The sequence below is a fragment of the Mauremys mutica genome, chromosome 11 (assembly GCF_020497125.1).
Source record: "Mauremys mutica isolate MM-2020 ecotype Southern chromosome 11, ASM2049712v1, whole genome shotgun sequence".
Classification (NCBI taxonomy): domain Eukaryota; kingdom Metazoa; phylum Chordata; order Testudines; family Geoemydidae; genus Mauremys; species Mauremys mutica.
In genome coordinates this window covers 43,653,097-43,673,886 of record NC_059082.1, presented here as the reverse complement: position 1 = coordinate 43,673,886, position 20,790 = coordinate 43,653,097, and the positions used below count along the sequence as shown (strand labels likewise).

Sequence of the window (20,790 nt, the reverse complement as noted above, 5' to 3'; positions counted from 1 at the left end):
ATGAGCAGTCTTGTGAAGGAGCAACAGATAAAGCAATTCTTTCTGTGGCCCATTTTCAAAATAATGTTTCCAAAAGTCAATACCAGTTTCACATTTTATTTCCTTATTAATATCTATCTAGTCCTTCTTTCCCACCATGTTTGATACTCCTGACCCACCCACTTTTCAAATAATGACTACAGCATTCATGATTAAAATTGCAACAATAATATCTGAAATCAGAACCTGGAACGCAAGTGTGTGCACATGAGACGTATGATTTATTTTAATCGTAGTCACATCAGGCTTGCCATCAAGCGGCAGCATGCAGATCAGCGTAATCACCTTGCTTCACGCTCAGATTCCAGCAATGTCAGGACCAGGGCCGGCTCCAGGCACCAGCTCAGCAAGCAGGTGCTTGGGGCGGCCAAGGGGAAGGGGTGGCACGTCGGGCTCTTCAGCAGCAATTTGGCAGCAGGTCCCTCGGTCCCTCTTGGAGGGAAGGATGAGCCGCCGAATTGCCGCCAAAGAAGAAAGTGGTGCGGTAGAGCAGCCACCGATTGCGGCTTATTTTTTTTTTGCGCCGCTTGGGGCAGCAAAAACCCTGGAGCCGGCCCTGGTCAGGACATCCCCCTCACGGACAGGCCCCTTTCTTTTAAAAAGTTACAGCAACTGTTCTATTGATCTAAAATGCATTTTAGTAACCCGCTACACTTACTGGAGAGAATGCACCAAATTAGTAGTAGTGGTAGTAGTAGTAGTAGTAGTAGTGTTACAGAAGTTGGGAGCTACCTCCTTCAGGTATTCAGGGTTTCAATGAATGAATCAGAAGATGATGTAAAGAGGAGATAAAGTTTATTAGACACTGGAGTACATTTTGAGGAAGGAAGAACCTATGAAGATGGGATAGATTCCATCTTAACCAAAGCAGAACCAAACCCTGCCAAATTAAATTAATAGAGTTTGGGGGAATTGTTTAACATAGGATTTGGGGGGAAACACTGAAATTTGCCAAGGATCACTCAAGTTGGACAAAGACATCTGTTAGAGATGTCAGCAACACAAAGGTATCTTTGCATCAAGTAAAGGATAGAACAGAAGTTACAGCTGAACAGAGGCAGAGCAGGGACAGGTCAAGATCACACAGATAATTGCTATTAAATCAACAAGATGTCACATTAAGGTAATAATAGCCACATAAAAAAATAAAAAAGTTATGTCTGTATATACAAATGTAAAAAGCTTGAAAGCAACAATAAATTAACCTGAATGTATGGAAATGGACAGTCCTTAACATAACAGATATCACTGAGACATGGTGGGAAAAAGTAAGTGGGATACTGTAATACTTGGCTATACAATATATAAAAAGGGAAAATTAGGTTGAAGATGTGGAAGAGTAGTATATATCTAAGATTCCACACAATCTGGTAAAGTAAATTCTCTGAATGGTGAGAATCATGCAGTTGAATCTATAAGGATACAAATCTCAGATTATAAGATTACAAATATGAAAGCAGAGTTATAAAACCAACATCCATATAAGGAAAGAGACACAGTGCACAAAACAGATCAAAGAGGCAAAGTCTAATAAAATCATAATAATGGGAAAATTCAACTATCGACATACATACTGGTCAAATATCAAAACATGATATGGCTTAGAGAAGCCAAAAAAGCTCCAAAGTAAAAACAAAGAAATTAAAATCTTAAAATTAGGTATAGATGCTATTTAAAAAAATATATAATTTTAAAAGTCATGCGTATTTTTGAATTAAAAAAAAGCAAAAAGTAAACTTGTACAACTAAATAGCATGGTTCAAGAAGTTATTCAAGCCAAGCAGATATCCTTCCAGAAACGGAAATCCAACCCCAGTGAAACCAATAAAAAGAACCATAAATTACAGCAGCATTATGTAAAAAGGAAATTGGGAGGTCTAAGAAGGACTCTGAAGAGCAAACCAAAAGGTATAAAGAACAAAAAACTCTTGAAATATATCAGAAGCAGGAAGAGAAAAGAAATAGTAGACCTCTGGACCACCATACTATAAAAGTTAGAAATTAAGAAAGATAAGAAAATTGCTGAGAAGCTAAGTGATTTCTTTATATCAGTCTTCACCACAGAGGATGCGAGGGGGAGACATACTCAGACTTAGTCTTTTCTGGTAATAAGCAGGTGCCACTGGAAATTGCCGTATCAAAAGAAGGGATGCAGCAACAAACTGATATATTAAAAATAAATAAGTTATCTGATCCAGAGAGAATACACCCAAGAGTTCCAATTGAATTTAAGAATGAAATGGCTGGGCTGCTCTCAAAAAATATGAAATCGGATATTATACCAGATGACTGGGAGGGTAGCAAATTTTGTACCTATACTAAAAAAGGCATCACGGAAGATACAGGGAGTTACAAATCAACAAGACATACTTCTGTAGTGGGTCAACTGGATGAAATGAGAATTAAAAATATCATAGAACATCAATGAGAGCGTCTAACTCCACTACTACAAAGTTAACTCATAACTCTAGTTTTTTCAATGGATCAGTAAAGTAGTAGTTAACAGAGAACCAACTGACAATTTATCTGGACTTACAAGAAGCCTTTGACAAAATTCCTCAACAAGAGGCTACTAAAGAAACTAAGTGGTCATGTATCAGAGGGGTAGCTGTGTTAGTCTGGATCTGTAAAAGCAGCAAAGAGTCCTGTGGCACCTTATAGACTAACAGACGTATTGGAGCATGAGCTTTCGTGGGTGAATACCCACTTCGTCGGATGCATGTAGTGGAAATTTCCAGGGGCAGGTATATATATACAAGCAAGAAGCAGGCTAGAGATAACGAGGTTAGTTCAATCAGGGAGGATGAGGCCCTCTTCTAGCAGTTGAGGTGTGAAAAACCAAGGGAGGAGAAACTGCTTTTGTAGTTGGCTAGCCATTCACAGTCTCTGTTTAATCCTGAGCTGATGGTGGTCATGGTGAACAGGCAAAGTACTGTCCTGAATCAGAAACTGAGAGAAAACAGTAGGAATAAGTAGTCAATTTTTATCTTGCCACAAAGTTAACTGTGGTGCCACAAGGTTCCAAACTGGGCCAAGTGCCATTTATTTATTAATTAATTCAAAAGGGAGATGAGCACTGAGGTGGCAATATCTGCAGATTACAAAATTATTTAGGTTAGTGAAGACTGGAGGACACTGAGGGACAGAAGGACCTAACCAACCTACCTGAATGGGCAACATAGGCAATATGATAGCAGATGGAAACTCACTGTTGATACATGCAAAGTAATGCACACTGAAGGAAAAAAAAACCAAAACACTACCCATATCTTACTGGGTTCGAAATTATCTTACTAACTCAGGAGAAAGATCTGAGCATCACTGTGGACAGCTCAATGAAAACCTCTTCTCAATGTGCAGTTGTGGTCAAAAAAAGTAAACGACATTAGGAGGCATAAAGAAATTGGATGGAGCGCACAGGAACTATTACAAAGCCATCACAAAATCAATGATATACCCTTTCTCCCACTAGTATGTTCAGTTCTGGTTAACACGTAGAATGTAGCTAAAAAAGACAGAATTAAAATGATTAGGGCATAAAGTATTGTATGAATTGAGATTAAAAAAGACTGGAACTGGTCACCTAGAGAGAAGGTGAATGAGAGAGGGAACGTGAGAGACATGTACAAAAATAGTGCCTGATCTGCCTTTTGTCTACTTCTATTCATCCAGGGCTTTGGAGCTGTGCTCCGGCTCTGCTCCAGTTCCAGGCAAAAACCTGCAGCTCTCCTGCTCCGGAGCTGTTCCACACTCCAGCTCTGGGCTCCACTCCAAAGCCTGCTCATCTGCTCATAATGCAAAAACATGACTTTCAGTTCAGTGCAGGCAAGCCCTACAAAAGAAGAAAAGTCAGATAGGAAAGATAGAAGAAACCTTAACATCTGTAACCAAGTAATCAAAAAAACCAAGGTTTTTCTGCCTCTTCCATCACACACTTCTGCATTATCAAGATAGTTTCTTCACAACTAACGGCGGTTGAAGAGCCAAGTGTAGCAGGTGTCTGAAAACCACTTCTTTGATGGTTCAGAGTCTGAGGGATCTAAAAGCTCTGACACAGTAGCCTTACGTTTAGAAATTCTAGAAGACATATCCTTGCGCCACTTCTAATAAAGTAAGTAAATATATTTCGTAACCATTTTGGTCACAAAGGAGAAGTATGGATTCTGAAATTCACTGTAGAACCAAAAAAAGAATCAGAGAATAGGAGAGAGGCTGGAATACAGAGTCCTCAGCATTAAAACTTTGGACAGAATTCCTGGTGCTGCTGCGTGTAACACTGGTAACTGGACTAGCCTACATGTTCCAGACTGGTGTACCAAAACTGCTGAAGTATATCAATTTAGAACACTCGAAGAGTTTTTAAAAAAAATCTACATTTATCTTTAAGCGATAAAATGGGAAAACTTAAGTTACAGCAGAAAGACTAATAAGATTGGTCATGATTCATGAACAGTAAATTGACTAAGTATTGGTGAAAAATTGGTGCACATTCATAAATTGTACTTACAAAAGAAATGTACCGTGTCTTAAATAGATGTGCACGAGAGAGACACCAAAAAAGCACAAAATATTTATATAACAGCTTGTAGATCACATTTCAGTTATCTTTCTAGGACAAACAAAGAAAAGATTTGCAGGAAGAGAATCAATGAACTAGTCAGCAGCATAGTCAAACTGTGGAAACAATCTTAAGCCAAGGAGCAAGCCTAGAAGTTGGCCTTAAAAAAGGTTTAATAAATCCAACAAGAACGGCCACTCATTTATTTTTGCATTCAGATTTTTTTTTCTGGTTTATAAAGAAATGGAGGGATTTTACCACCACCCCCACACAGAAAATAAAAAACAGATTAATTAACTTTCCAAATATTACAACGTATCACATTTCATTGAGCAGAACGGATTTACCATACTGTGACAAATGATAATCTTTAGGCTCTCACATTGACACCATGCCTATTTGGTGACACCTTTTGCACGTATTTTCCCTGCCCTTGAAGTAACTATTGTGTACAGCAACTGATCTGACAAAAAAAACCTCAGCAATAAGTATGCAACTTCTATTAGCAGTAACTATAAAAATGTAACATGTTCACTTCTAAAGTCCATATTATAAGTTGTTACCTCCACTGTAACCATGGCACCCAGGATTCACCCCAATCTGAGGCACTGTTATCTTCCTAAAAAGTCTTGTCTCATACTGTTCTCCAAATAAGAACATAAGAACATAAGAAAGGCCGTACCGGGTCAGACCAAAGGTCCATCTAGCCCAGTATCTGTCCACCGACAGTGGCCAATGCCAGGTGCCCCTGAGGGAGTGAACCTAACAGGCAATGATCAAGTGATCTCTCTCCTGCCATCCATCTCCATCCTCTGACGAACAGAGGCTAGGGACACCATTCTTACCCATCCTGGCTAATAGCCATTTATGGACTTAGCCACCATGAATTTATCCAGTCCCCTTTTAAACATTGTTATAGTCCTAGCCTTCACAACTTCCTCAGGTAAGGAGTTCCACAAGTTGACTGTGCGCTGCGTGAAGAAGAACTTCCTTTTATTTGTTTTAAACCTGCTGCCTATTAATTTCATTTGGTGACCCCTAGTTCTTGTATTATGGGAATAAGTAAATAACTTTTCCTTATCCACTTTCTCAACATCAATACAATAATGTGGATTTCTAATGAGTCTGATTTTGTCCTGCCAGAACATTCCAACACCGCAATGGTCTTAAACAATGCTAAGAATACTCACCAACCAAACAACTTATAAAACAATTTATAAAAAATAAAATAGCATTGGAGACTATTATATGAAAAAGGAATTTGTTTACTCGTGGGGGAAGCGTGCACAGAATTTATGTCCCCGGCAGATTTCTTTGCTTCCCCACAGAAAAATTACTTTCTGACGGGGAAGCAAAGGGAAGCCACAAGAGTGGTCATGCAACCCTCCCCAGCAGTATGTTTCAGGTTCTCAGGGCAGCCAGCAGAGAGGTAAATCACTGCAGGGCAGGAGGCAAGACTGGGGAAAGACTCGGCTGATGGCTCCTACCCTGCACACTGGGCTCAGATGCTAGTCCTGGCTGGGCTGGGGAGGACTAGACTTCTTCTTCCCCTGCACAGCATCCAGGGCCAGGTCAGACCCACCCCTAGATTTCTCCCCCGGCTGCAGGAAGCTCTGCAAACTCTCCCTCCCTCCTCTTTCCTGCACCCATTGCTGCTCAGGGAGCTGCTCCCCCATCAGCCCAACCCTCCGTGCATCCAGACTTCCTCATACACAGACCCTCCTGCCGAGCCTCACCAACACCCACACACACACACACACACTCAGAACCCCTCAATGAATCCCACTCTCCCTGCACCTGGACCATCTCAAGCCACCCACACCCAGATCCCCACCTCACCAAGCCCCACTGCCCCAACATCTGCACCCCCCCACTGAGCCCCACACACCCAGACTCCCTTCCCAAGCTCTATCCCCCCTCCCACAGACTTCCCCACCCCCACTGAGCCCCAACCACCTTCACCTGGACCCCCTACAGAGTCCCATTACTGTCGCACCCAGAAATCCACAACAAGCCCCAATGCATCCAGATCCCCCACTGCATCTGGATCCCCACTGAGCCGCCCACACCCAGACTGCCCCACACAAAACCCTCTCAACCCACGTCTGGATCCCTCACCCCCAAGCCCCTCCACACTTGGATCCTGCCTTGCTGAGCCTGCCTGCCCACATGGAGGGGCAGGGCCCTGGCTGTGGCATGGTTGGGTGCAGCCTCACCACTGAGTCTGTATCCGGGGTGGGGGAGAGATGGGGGAGCTGCACAGTGATCTCCCACCTCCGTGCGGCCAGTGGCCTGTGCTCCCCAATGCCATGCTGGAGCCTCCACATTTATTTGACATAAGCTGCAGAATTTCACAGAATTTTAATTTTTTTGGCGCAGAATGCCCTCAGGAGTAATGTGATATGAGTCCAAGTGTCACTCTGCTTCACAACTTGCAACCATTCAGTAAAGCACTATTTATAGCACAAAAGGAATTCTCAGCACCATGTAAATGTGTATTAGAAACAATGGTGATTTAATTTTCCAATTGGATTTTTATGAGGAAATCATTCAAAACAATTTACATTAAAAAACAGATACTTAGTATATTCACAGTATTCTATGTATAATCCATGGATTTAATAATATCTGGAATTACAAAATAAAGTACTTCAGGGGCTTAAGTACCTTCATGCAAGAATTCAATGTAAATTGCTAATGTTTGGAGACAGGGAATGTAATGTTAATTTCTACTCATTGAATTTCTAGAGGGTATTTGGGTATCTGTTCTTCAGCAGGGCGCTTTGAATTTAAGAGTATCATGGCATTGCGGTAACACTTTCTTAAAGGGCAGTTATAACACTGTGGTAAAATGTTCAAAGAGCACTAACTGCTTCTTCTATCATTCTTTTAAGGCCATTTCATCATTACACTCTCTGATGCACATGAGAATGGTAAACACATAACAATAATCTTTAACTATCAAAGTACTGTATCACTTCATATTATTCATAGTAGATGTATATGGTTAAATGTATATGAGTAACAGAAAGCAAGCAAAAAAAACAGGAGTACTTGTGGCACCTTAAAGACTAACAAATTTATTGTAGCATGAGCTTTCGTGAGCTAAAGCTCACTTCTTCGGATGCATAGAATGGAACACACAGACAGGAGATATTTATACATACAGAGAACATGAAAAGGTGGAAGTATGCATACCAACAGGCAGAGTCTAATCAATTGAGATGAGCTATCGTTAGCAGGAGGAAAAAAAACTTTTTGAAGTGATAAGTAAGATGGCCCATAGAAGGTGTGAGGAGAACTTAACATAGGGAAATAGATTCAATTGGTGTAATGACCCAACCATTCCCAGTCTTTATTAAGACCACAGTTAATGGTATCTAGTTTGCATATTAATTCAAGTTCAGCAGTCTCTCTTTGGAGTCTGTTTTTGAAGTTTTTTTGTTGCAAAATTGCCACCTTCAAGTCTGTCACTGAGTGGTTAGGAAGGTTGAAGTGTTCTCCCACTGGTTTTTGAATGTTATGATTCCTGATGTCAGATTTGTGTCCATTTATTCTTTTGCGTAGAGATGCATAAACAAAAATGCACTGAATTCTACAGAATACTACAGAACGGAAAATGGGTTACTGAGCCTATTTTGTGTTAGCCAGATCCTGAATAAACATCAGACACCTCCCTTCCTCCTCTCAAATCCTGAAGAGTCACCATCAACAATGCAAGTCTGTTTATTCCTTCATCCCATTTAATCGATAGTTTTTCTATTTTAATCTCTAAAATTATTTTATCAATTGAATGTAAAGTTTTTGCATCATATTGTTCACTTTGCAAAATTAAGAGTTAAAGGTATTCTCTTAGTATATATATAGCATTTAAAATATTGAACATTTTAAAAATGAAAGCACCTAATAAATTAGTTATTTATTAGCTATTGCTACATCTAAATCTCATTTTTCCAACTAATATTTAGTTCCTCATACAATACCAGTGGGGGGGGGAAAGGGAGGGGAGGTGTTAAGAACCCTATAATGCAACTATAAAAAAAAGTGTGTATGTGCATAAACTACATGGAATTACTCAGGTTACCATCTTCATAGAATGCCAGGGTTGGAAGGGGCCTCACGAGTTGATCTAGTCCAACCCCTGCTCAAAGCAGGACCAATACCCAGACAGATTTTTGCCTCAGATCCCTAAACAGCCCCCTCAAGGGCTGAACTCACAACCCTGGGTTTAGCAGGCCAATGCTCAAACCACTGAGCTATCCCTCCCCCACAATAGGCAGCTTAGTAACTTAATTGGAACACTAGCAATCAATAGACAACCAGTAGTATTGTTGAGTTCTCAAATTCTCTCATAGCACTGTAATATTTATTCTATGGATTTAAGAATTCTTTTGGCTCTTTTACCTGGTATTTTTGAGAGACACTAGGTGGGTGAGATAGTATCATTTATCGATATATTTCAATATGATAAAAGATATGGACAGGCAGTATATTTCCCCATTCACAACCCAAATACACAGATAGGTTATTTTAAATTTAGTGAACATAGGCTACTACTTTTAAATTTAATCTCTAAAATTTGTACTGCAAGAACAACCAGTTTGCTATTTAGTGACAGTACTTTCTATTATACTTTGGGCATGCCATAGCCTACTTTTAACATGTCACATTTAACTACCAGATTTATTACTATCATATTACCATGCACCACATTAAATGTCTGTAGTAGTTAAGAAATAGACATACAAACCAGTCTGGGTATTACATCACTAATAAATAAGTTTTGGGATTTCTCCTATATACCACCACCAAAAGAAAAGCCTACTATTGCATTTTACTAGAGTACATCATTGATTTGTGCCTTTTCTCCATATACGTCAGTCAGTCTCATTAGGGCTTCTTGGGGGGGGGAGGGTAACATTAGGGCAACTATGAAAGAAAATATGCAAGAAAATATTTGTTACCATTTACAAGTGAAGCCATTAAGGAGCTAGGTAACCAATATTTGGCAGAGTAGATGAACGTCTAGAGAAAATGGATAACAAATCAAAGGAACACTGGTACTGCAATGATGGGAGACTGTGAAAAGAAAGCAATGTTAGCTACAAAAAAATGTTTTTTTTAAATTAGACAAGTGAGAAATAGTGATCTTGATCCTGCAGCCAGCTGAGTGCTAATCTTGCAGCCACTGAAATCAAGAGAAGGTTGGCAATTAATTTCAGTGGAAGCAGAATCAAGCCTACTTTCATTTCATTAACCTCTCTCTCTAAGCTAGAACCCAGATTCCGCACAAAAAAACTAATATAAACATTAGATAATGGCAACAATTTCATTACTCTTTCTCCTCTCACACATGCACTACGAAGTATGAAAATGAAAACAAATCCTTATGCATTTTTAGAAAAAAAAAAGATCATAACTGTGATGGCATATACTTCATGAAGTTGAAGATTTCTAAAAGGCTAAAATTACTGCAACTGTTTTCTGTCCCAAAGTGATCTACAGGCTGCAATTTGGAAATTATGTATTGTTACATAAATGAGAAATATATTTGCCAAAAGAACGTTATTACTGTTCTTTATGTAATTTTCTTGAAAACACCCATCTTGTTCCATTTCCATGCACCCTCATTGCTTTCTATTACTGACTAAGAGGAAAGCATGCATTAAATATTTTTTGAAAATCTCATGCAGATAGAAAGCCATAAAAAATTGAGCTAGCTGAATATTATTTAAAAAAAGAACGCGACGCCTGAGCTGTGTTTAGATTTCTCCGAGGATGCTTGCATAATTTTATCTTCTCTTTCAAAATAAATAAATTACTGGTTTCTCATTAAGATACATAATATATATATATGTGATGATATCCATAGTTGTCCTCCTCACCTACACTCAACACGTGAACTCAGCTCCACCAGAACTAACAATGCAAGCCTCTACACAAATTTCAAAGACCCAACATTTATTAAACCTTCAAACAAAAATCATAGAATCACAGAATCTCAGGGTTGGAAGGGACCTCAGGAGGTCATCTAGTCCAACCCCCTGCTCAAAGCAGGGCCAAACCCAACTAAATCATCCCAGACAGGGCTTTGTCAAGCCTGACCTTAAACACCTCTAAGTAAGGAGATTCCACCACCTCCCTAGGTAACCCATTCCAGTTCTTCACCACCCTACTAGTGAAAAAGTTTTTCCTAATATCCAACCTAAACCTCCCCCTCTGCAACTTGAGACCATTACTCCTTGTTCTGTCATCTTCTACCACTGAGAACAGTCTAGATCCATCCTCTTTGGAACCCCCTTTCAGGTAGTTGAAAGCAGCTATCAAATCCCCCCTCATTCTTCTCTTCTGCAGACTAAACAATCCCAGTTCCCTCAGCCTCTCCTCATAAGTCATGTGCTCCAGCCCCCTAATCATTTTTGTTGCCCTCCGCTGGACTCTCTCCAATTTATCCACATCCTTCTTGTAGTGTGGGGCCCAAAACTGGACACAGTACTCCAAATGAGGCCTCACCAGTGCTGAGTAGAGGGGAATGATCACATCCCTCGATCTGCTGGAAATGCCCCTACTTATACAACCCAAAATGCCATTAGCCTTCTTGGCAACAAGGGCACACTGTTGACTCATATTCAGCTTTTCGTCCACCGTAACCCCTAGGTCCTTTTCTGCAGAACTGCTGCCCAGCCATTCGGTCCGTAGTCTGTAGCAGTGCATGGGATTCTTCCGTCCTAAGTGCAGGACTCTGCACTTGTCCTTGTTGAACCTCATCATATTTCTTTTGGCCCAATCCTCTCATTTGTCTAGGTCCCTCTGTATCCAAGCCCTACCCTCCAGCGTATCAACCACTCCTCCCAGTTTAGTGTCATCTGCAAACTTGCTAAGGGTGCAGTCCACACCATCCTCCAGATCGTTAATGAAGATATGGAATAAAACCGGCCCCAGCACCAACCCTTGGGGCACTCCACTTGATACCGGCTGCCAACTAGACATGGAACCATTGATCACTACCCGTTGAGCCCGACCATCTAGCCAGTTTTCTATCCACCTTACCGTCCATTCATCCAGCCCAGACTTCTTTAACTTGCTGGCAAGAATACTGTGGGAGACTGTATCAAAAGCTTTGCTAAAGTCCAGAAATAGCACATCCACTGCTTTCCCCTCATCCACAGAGCCAGTTATCTCGTCATAGAAGACAATTAGGTTAGTCAGGCATGACTTGCCCTTGGTGAATCCATGCTGACTGTTCCTGATCACTTTCCCCTCCTTTAAGTGGTTCAGGATTGATTCCTTCAGGACCTGTTCCATGATTTTTCCAGGGACTAGAGGTGAGACTGACTGGCCTGTGGTTCCCTGGATCTTCCTTCTTCCCTTTTTTAAAGATGGGCACTACATTAGCTTTTTTCCAGTCATCCGGGACCTCCCCCGATCACCATGATTTTTCAAAGATAATGACCAATGGCTCTGCAATCTCATCGGCCAACTCCTTTAGCACTCTCGGATGCAGCGCATCCGGCCCCATGGACTTGTGCTCGTCCAGCTTTCCTAAATAGCCCCGAACTACTTCTTTCTCCACAGAGAGCTGGTCACCTCCTCCCCATACCGTGCTGCAGAGTGCAGCTTCTGGGAGCTGACTTTGTCTGTGAAGACAGAGGCAAAAAAAGCATTGAGTACACTAGCTTTCTCCACATCCTCTGTCACTAGGTTCCCTCCCTCATTCAGCAAGGGGCCCACACTTTCCTTGACTTTCTTCCTGTTGCTAACATACCTAAAGAAACCCTTCTTGTTACTCCTAACATCTAGCTGCAACTCCAAGTGTGATTTGGCCTTCCTGATTTCACACCTGCATGCCTGAACAATACTTTTATACTCCTCCCTGGTTATTTGTCCAATCTTCCACTTCTTGTAAGCTGTTCTTTTGTGTTTAAGATGAGCAAGGATTTCACTGTTAAGCCAAGCTGGTCGCCTGCCATATTTACTTTTCTTCCTACACATCGGGATGGTTTGTTCCTGCAACCTCAATAAGGTTTCTTTGAAATACAGCCAGCTTTCCTCGACTCCTTTCCCCGTCATGTTATTCTCCCAGGGGACCTTGCCCATCAGTTCCCTGAGGGAGTCGAAGTCTGCTTTTCTGAAGTCCAGGGTCTCTGTTCTACTGCTTTCCTTTTTTCCTTGTGTCAGGCAGGGGCGGCTCTACAAATTTGGCCGCCCCAAGCAGTCATGCGTGGGAGGCGCCCCGGAGCCGCGGGAGCAGCGGACCTCCCGCGGGCATGACTGCGGACGGTTCGCTGGTCGCGCGGCTCGGCTGGACCTCCCGCAGCTGCGGGCGGTTCGCTGGTCCGGCGGCTCCGGTTGAGCTGCCGCAGTCATGCCTGCGGGAGGTCCAGCCGAGCCGCGGGACCAGCAAACCGTCCGCAGTCATGCCTGCGGGAGGTCCACTGGAGCCGCCGGCCGAGCGTCCCCTCCGCAGTCATGCCTGCGGCAGGTCCGCTGCTCCCGGGGCTCCGGTGGACCTCCCGCAGGCATGACTGCGGCAGGTCCGCCGGCCCAGCCTGCCGCCCCCCCGGGAAAGGGCCGCCCCAGGCGGGTGCTTGCCCCGCTGGGCTCTGGAGCCGGCCCTCGTGTCAGGATCCTGAACTCGACCATCTCATGGTCACTGCCTCCCACGTTCCCATCCACTATTGCTTCCTCTACTATTTCTTCCCTGTTTGTGAGCAGCAGGTCAAGAAGAGCTTTTCCCCTAGTTGGTTCCTCCAGCACTTGCACCAGGAAATTGTCCCCTACACTTTCCAGAAACTTCCTAGATTGTCTGTGCACTGCTGTATTGCTCTTCCAGCAGATATCGGGGTGATTAAAGTCACCCATGAGAACCAGGGCCTGTGATCTAGCAACTTCTGTTAGTTGCTGGAAGAAAGCCTCGTCCACCTCATCCCCCTGGTCCGGTGGTCTGTAGCAGACTCCCACCACGACATTACCCTTGTTGTTCATACTTCTAAATTTAATCCAGAGACACTCAGGTTTTTCTGCAGTTTCATACTGGAGCTCTGAGCAGTCATACTGCTCTCTTACGTACAATGCAAGTCCCCCACCTTTTCTGCCCTGCCTGTCCTTCCTGAACAGTTTATATCCATCCATGACAGTACTCCAATCATGTGAGTTATCCCACCAAGTCTCTGTTATTCCAATTACATCATAATTCCCTGACTGATGTGGCATTTCTCCCCCACTTCCCCATATTATACTGCCCTGGCAATAATAAATCCTAGAATAGAACAGTGACAAAAGTCCGATCTCTTGCAAACCACCAGGATACTTTATAGCCAAAAATAACCAAGTGTGTACTATATTATTTATATACAGAGAAAGGAGGAACACAACTAAGCCAAGAAACCCAATTTAAAATGAAAATGACAATATTTTCCACACAATTCCTGTTTGTGACAAATGCATACTACACATAGGTATATGTATAAACTGATCAAATCTGTGGAAATTCATACATTTGTTTACTATAATAATTTCATCATTAGTCAACCACCATTTAATTGAAACAGGCCTGTGACGGGGTCTGCTTATCCCGCACTAGCCCAGACAGGATTAAGCCCATAGTATTGACAGCTCAAGTCCCACCTCCCTGGCAAGACTGGGCATGCGCTAAGTGCTCTAGTAGTATAACGGGAGGGAGACCAGCTCCTTCTGGGCTGGAGGCTGCAGGGGAAGGACCTGCCTGGGAAGCTCCTGCGGAGGTCCAGCCACAGCCTCTGACTGCACTGGGAATCAAAGCCATCCACAGCCCGCCTGCACCCTAGAGGAAACCCTGGAGATGACTTGCCCTACTGAACACAGAGGACCCAACATCTCATGGGAAACCCCAACACAGACTCTGGTAGGAAGTGACCCAGGGAGGGTGATGGAGTGGTACCTCCCACCTGGGGAAACTCAATGTGTTTCAGTAGGACCCCACCCCCCCACTGAGTCAGTGGCAAGCTGCTATGCCACTGTTAGGGCCTTGGATCAGGGCCTGGTGGAGTCGGGTGGGCCTGGGCTGCCCTACCAGGGCTGCCACACCCCATAAGGGGTGCCCCAATGCTATAGACTCTGGCCACTAGGCCATGTTGTCCTGTGCCAAAGGGCTGCTTTATGGACTCTGGCTGCTAGGCCACAGTGCCCTGTACTGAAGGGTGATGCTACAGACTGTGACTGATAGGCCACGCTGCCCTGACCCTAGGGGCATGGACCATCACAAGGCCCTACAACAAAAAATTTAAGAATGCTGAAGTGTGCAGTAACAAGGTAATATCACTGCAAAAGTGAGACTGAAAGAAACAAACCACCTACTTACAACTTAGCTAAGTAGCAATGTACTGCCTTCCCCTTGAGATAACAAACTTTACATAAAGCACTATCTAGAAAGATTCTACATAATACCCTTGTAACTGAGTCCATTCACTTTGCTCTTTTAACAACTATGGCTGAAAAGTTAGAAAAACTTATAGTACAGAAGACTAAACTAAACCAACCAGCTGCTACTAACTGTGCTGTATTCCTGTTGCATAAAGTCCAGATTGACTTGCAATAGTCTCTTTATTCACAAAGAAAAAACATCAAGATGGCCTTTCACTGCACTCTATTTATGGGCACTTATGCAAATGCCAAAACAATACATCATGCATAGCCAAGGAGGCGTTATTTTCAATCAAGTCACTTACATGTCAAATTATATACTGAATAGTCAATATACACGTATGACAAGTATTAGATTTATTATGCAGGTGGTGTTGGCAGCCTGTGATATATAGGAGGTCTGACTAGATGATCTGGTGGTCCCTTTTGGCCTTAAACTCTATGACATCAGTAATTCCTCTAGCATCCTGTGTTTATAATTTTGCAAGTTAAATATATACAAAAATTCATAATGAAATAATAAAAGATTTGCACAAAATCACCCAAGCAAACTCATGATCTTATAACTGAAAAGAAACCTTGACCTCCCCACCCCTATCTGTTTGTTTTTTGTCTTCCCTTGCCATTTCACATCTAATCTCTTTGATTTAGGTCAAATATCTAGATCTCTGACCCAAACAACATATTTTGGGAATTTAATAATCATTCCATAAATAGTTAAGACAAGAGGAATTATGTCATAAATGGTGACTTGGGACATTAAGTCTAGTAATACTCTTACCAACAGTAACAAAAGGGTAAATTAATAATTTAACAGTTAACTTTGTAAAAGTATAAAAAACAAAGGGCATGGGCTTCTTGTCTCTCTAGCCACTATGGCTCCTGTTAACATTAATGGGAATTACATAGTGCAACAATGTAAAGAATAAACCAGTCAATTTTAATAATATGTATTAGGACTATAACACCCTACAGTAACCACATGGTGGAATTCACTCCTGGGGCTCTGCTGCTTTAAGTCACTCAAGCAGTGTGTGGGGTTTGTTTGTTTTTTGTTAAATAGCACCTGAAGCACCCAGCAAGTACATTATATTTTATATACAGAGGAACAAAATATTTGTTTTCCAAGTGCAGTTGTCCAATATCATTCCAAGACATGCAATAACTGCAAAAACCATCTGAAGTTTAAAATCTTATATGCCATCCAAGCCCAGTGCTAAGAGGTAAAAGTGGCATGAGCAATCTTTGCAGATCACCACTAATCTGTCATTTTCAGAATGGTGACACAATTCTAGCCCTATTTCTTCCAGTCCAAAGACAAAGATAGTACCTTTTTTTTCCTAGATCATTTTTTAAAGAAAAATCACCTAATTGGCTCCAGGCCACAGACTCAAGCCAACTTCCAGAGAATCTTCTTTTGGTTCCAACATGTATAGCATGTTTTTGGTACTCTCTCTTTGTGGGGTCCCTTCCCACGTCACTACATCTTTCTCTACCCTATCCCATTTTTCGTAAGGTACAGGCCATACTTCAGGCCTGGTCTACACTACGCGTTTAAACCAGTTTTAGGAGCGTTAAACCGATTTAACGCCACACCCGTCCACACTAAGAGGCCCTTTATATCGATATAAAGGGCTCTTTAAATCGATTTCTGTACTCCTCCCTAACGAGAGGAGTAGCGCTAATATCGGTATTACCATATCGGATTAGGGATTAGGGTTAGTGTGGCCGCAAATCGACAGTATTGGCCTCCGGGCGGTATCCCACAGTGCACCACTGACCGCTCTGGACAGGAATCTGAACTCGGATGCAGTGGCCAGGTAGACAGGAAAACTTTTGAATATCATTTCCTGTTTGCCCAGCGTGGAGCTCCGATCAGCACGGGTGGCGATGCAGTCCAAAATCAAAATCCAAAAAGAGCTCCAGCATGGACCATACGGATGTGATCGCTGTATGGGCAGGCAAATCTGTTCTATCAGAGCTCCGTTACAGAAGACGAAAGTCCAAAGCATTTTTAAAAAATCTCCAGACAGACGCCATAGCAGGGACTCAGCACGCTGCTGCATGACAAGCGTAACGGAAAGCCAAAGAATCAAATAGACACTCATGGAGGGAGGGGGGACTGAGGACTCAAGGTATCCCACAGTTCCTGCAGTCTCCGAAAAGCATTTGCATTCTTGGCTGAGCTCCCAATGCCTGTAGGGTCAAACACATTGTCCGCGGTGGTTCAGGGCATAGCTCGTCAATGTACCCCCACCCCCCACCCCCAGAAGGAAAAGAGAAAAAAATCATCTCTTGACTCTTTTAAATGTCACCCTATGTGTACTGAATGCTGCTGGTAGACGTGATGCTGCGGCACTGAACTGTAGCATCCTCGCCCCCCCCTCCTTGGTGGGTGATGGTACACTATGGCAGATATCTGTCGTCATCATCAGCCTTATGGCAGACGATGTAGTGCAATACGACTGGTATCCATCCTCATCATCCCATAAGTACTCCTGACTGGCCTCCCGGTCATTCCCAGTAGACGGTACAGAACGGCTGGTAACCGTCTTCATCATAGCAACTGGGGGCTGAGCTCCATCAGCCCCCGCCCTTCATGTGTAAAGAAAAGATTCTGTACTGCCTGGACTATCATAGCAGCTGGAGGCTGCCTTCCCCTCGTTTTATTTCACTAACAAGTCACTGTTTCTTATTCCTGCATTCTTTATTACTTCAGCACACAAACAGGGGGAAACTGCAACGGTAGCTCAGGAAGGCTGGGGGAGGAGGGAAGCAACAGGTGGGGTTGTTGCAGGAGCACCCCCTGTGAATGGCATGCAGCTCATCATTCCTGCGGGATCTGACACGGAGCGAATGTGCTCTTTGGTTCTCTGATACACTGGATCTCTAGTACACTTGCCCTGTATTATAGGCAGGACTGATTCTATTTTTAGATACCCTAAAGGAGGGATTGACTCGGGGAGTCATTCCCATTTTTGTCTTTTGTGCCCCCGGCTGATCTCAGACAGGGGCACCTATGACAGCAGCAGAAGATATAGTGCAATATGACTGGTAACCATCACCTCATTGCCAATTTACAATTTACAATGGCATGTAGACGGTACAGAACGGCTGCTAACCATCTCTGCTGTCATGCAAAAGCAAATGAATGCTGCTGTGTAGCGCTGCTGAATCGCCTCTGTCCGCGGCATCTAGTACACATACGGTGACAGTGACAAAAGGCAAAACAGGCTCCATGGTTGCCACGCTATGGCGTCTGCCAGGGAAATCCAGGGAAAAAGGGCGCAAAATGATTGTCTGCCGTTGCTTTCCCGGAGGAAGGAATGACTGACATTTAGCCAGAACCACCCGCGACAATGATTTTTGCCCCATCAGGCACTGGGCTCTCAACCCAGAATTCCAAGGGGCGGGGGAGACTGCGGGAACTATGGGATAGCTACGGAATAGCTACCAACAGTGCAACGCTCCAGAAATCGACGCTAGCCTCGGACCGTGGACCACACCACCGAATTAATGTGCTTAGTGTGGCCGCGTGCACTCGATTTTATACAATCTGTTTTACTAAACCGGTTTATGTAAATTCGGAATAATCCCATAGTGTAGATGTACCCTCAGAGTTAGAACCTACAAAACTTGCATTTTGCAAAGACAAATACTCTCCTATCATGTAAATATCAGCCACCATACATACATATTTTATAGCAAGACCCTCACTGACAACCCCCATGCCAAGTTCCTGCCCAATGTGATTTGAAACAGCCACACTATACCATGTAATAACAGAGCCTATAAAGTCAATTCTATGAAAAAACTCCACTGCCTGATCAATAATTTCTTTTTCAAACAAAACCTCAACACCACCGCTATCTTTAAAATGTCAAAATGCAAAAGCTACAATAGATTTCCAATCAAAAGTTGAAGGTATTTCTTGGCACTAGAAACCAGATTTTTTTTCAGCATGAATTCAAATGCCAACAAAGGGACAAACGTTTTTTTTTTTCTTTTTTAGCAAAAGCTTTGCAAACTAAGCAGCTTACACTATTAAAGACTTGATAAGCATTCTATAACATTAACAGATTTGACATTCTTTGTAAGATTTAGAAAACACTAATTCATATCACATTTCAACTGGAGGTGATTTAATGAAAATCGGGATTCATAACGGAAACACTAAGATCATAAACTGTAAAAATCCGACAAGTGTGACTATTATAAAAAATGAAATGCTGCAAAACCATTAACTTAAATTCTTGTATGCCTGCCAATCCCAGTGTTAAAAAGGCAAGAGGCACAAGCAATGTAGAAGATCATTAGTGGTCACTTGAAGAGTGACACAATCTAGCCCTATTTCTTCCCACCCAAAAACAAAAAGATAAGTAATTTTTTATTTAAAATTATAGAAAACATCATCATTGGCTCTCATTTAACCAACAGGCTCACACTCCGCAGGCCGTCATTTTTCGGCTGGTAAGCAGTCCCTGCTGAAATCAGCAAAGCAGGTCTGGTCTTGCAACTCAATTAGGGCCCGATTCTGCTCTCATGGATTTCGATAATAGTTTGCCCATAGACGTCAATGAGAGCAGGAAACGGAGGTCCTTGGTGAAGCGTACTGGGAATGTTGAGGGAAACGGGACCCAGGTGCCTCCTGTGTCCCTCCCTGCACCGAGAAGTGGCAAGGATAACTCTACTGAAGGAGATGTGCAGTGGCCTCTACTGGTGCATGTAAGGTGCCCAAGGCTGTCCCGCTCTCGCAAGTGGAACGGACCTTCCCAAAGCTGGGGAAAGGTGCCCGTAAATGCCCAGCCCGGACCAACCGCCGTGACCTTTCTAAAGCCGCGGGGCTACCGTTCCCCGCCCTCAGCGAGCCGCCTGCCCGGCCGGCCGCATCGGCCCCTTCCCTCCAGCGCGCGGGCGGAGCGGTCACCCAGGGCAGCCCCCCCGCGCGCAACCTCCGCGCGGCGCGGAGCCCCGCTGCCCGCCAGCTCCCCCCCCCCACCGCCGTCGCGCGCTGCCACAGGGGCTCGCCCGACCGGTTACCTGCGGGGCTCTGCGAGCTGCTCCTGGCGGCGGCGCCGGCTGGGTCCGGCTGCCCTAGGAGCAGGGCGATCCACAGGGAGCCGAGGAGCCGCCTGGCTCCCCGCGCCGCCATCGCTCCGCGCCCCGAGCCCGGCAGCCGGGCACCCAGCAGCAGCTGCCCCTCCCCCGGGGGCTTCTCCGACCGGACGGGGTCCGCTCGCCCTTAACCGGGCGCTGCCTCTGCGGCGGCCTGAGGAGAAGGCTGCCCTGGTCGGGCTCCGGGGGGCGAGCGCCGTCCGTGCAGAGAGGCCGGGGCGGGGAGTCACTCCATCGCGGGCCGGTCCCAGCGCCAGGCTTCGCGTCTCCTGCACACAGCAAGAGGGGCATTCGCCGCGCTCCGCCCCCAACCACCGCCACCCGTGCGCCTGCGCCAAACGCGCTTCTCTCCTCCCGTCCCCCTCCCAGCGGGAGGCGGCGCGCTCCTGCGACAGCCAACAGCCGGGGGCGCGCGCGGAACGCCACCTTCCCCCGCCCCCGCAAAGAATCCCACACTCCGCCTGGAGAGAGAGAAAACGCGGCGCGAGGGGCCGGCCGGGAAACCCGGAGAGGGACCTTCGAGGGGATAGGACCAGGGCCGGCTCCAGACCCCAGCGCGCCAAGTAGGCGCGTGGGGCGGCATTTGGCTCCGGCGGACCTTCCGCAGTCATGCCTGCGGGAGGTCCACCGGAGCCCCAGGACGAGCGGACCTGCCGCAGACATGACTGCGGCGGGTG

General features: G+C 44.4%; 1 protein-coding gene across 7 annotated transcripts in view; it reads right to left on the bottom strand.

Annotated features, from left to right (window-relative positions):
• The window catches only part of NEO1 (neogenin 1), a 553,761-nt gene extending 533,394 nt beyond the window's left edge, over positions 1 to 20,367 (bottom strand). For 6 of the 7 annotated variants that reach the window (XM_044979726.1, XM_044979730.1, XM_044979728.1 and 3 more), the window contains exon 1: positions 20,039 to 20,367. In XM_044979726.1, coding sequence (XP_044835661.1) covers positions 20,039 to 20,150 — 112 coding nt within the window. In that variant the 5' untranslated portion in view covers positions 20,151 to 20,367. The remainder of the gene's footprint in view (positions 1 to 20,038) is intronic. The other variant, XM_044979731.1, reaches the window with a different exon arrangement.
• Positions 20,368 to 20,790: the final 423 nt, after the last annotated feature.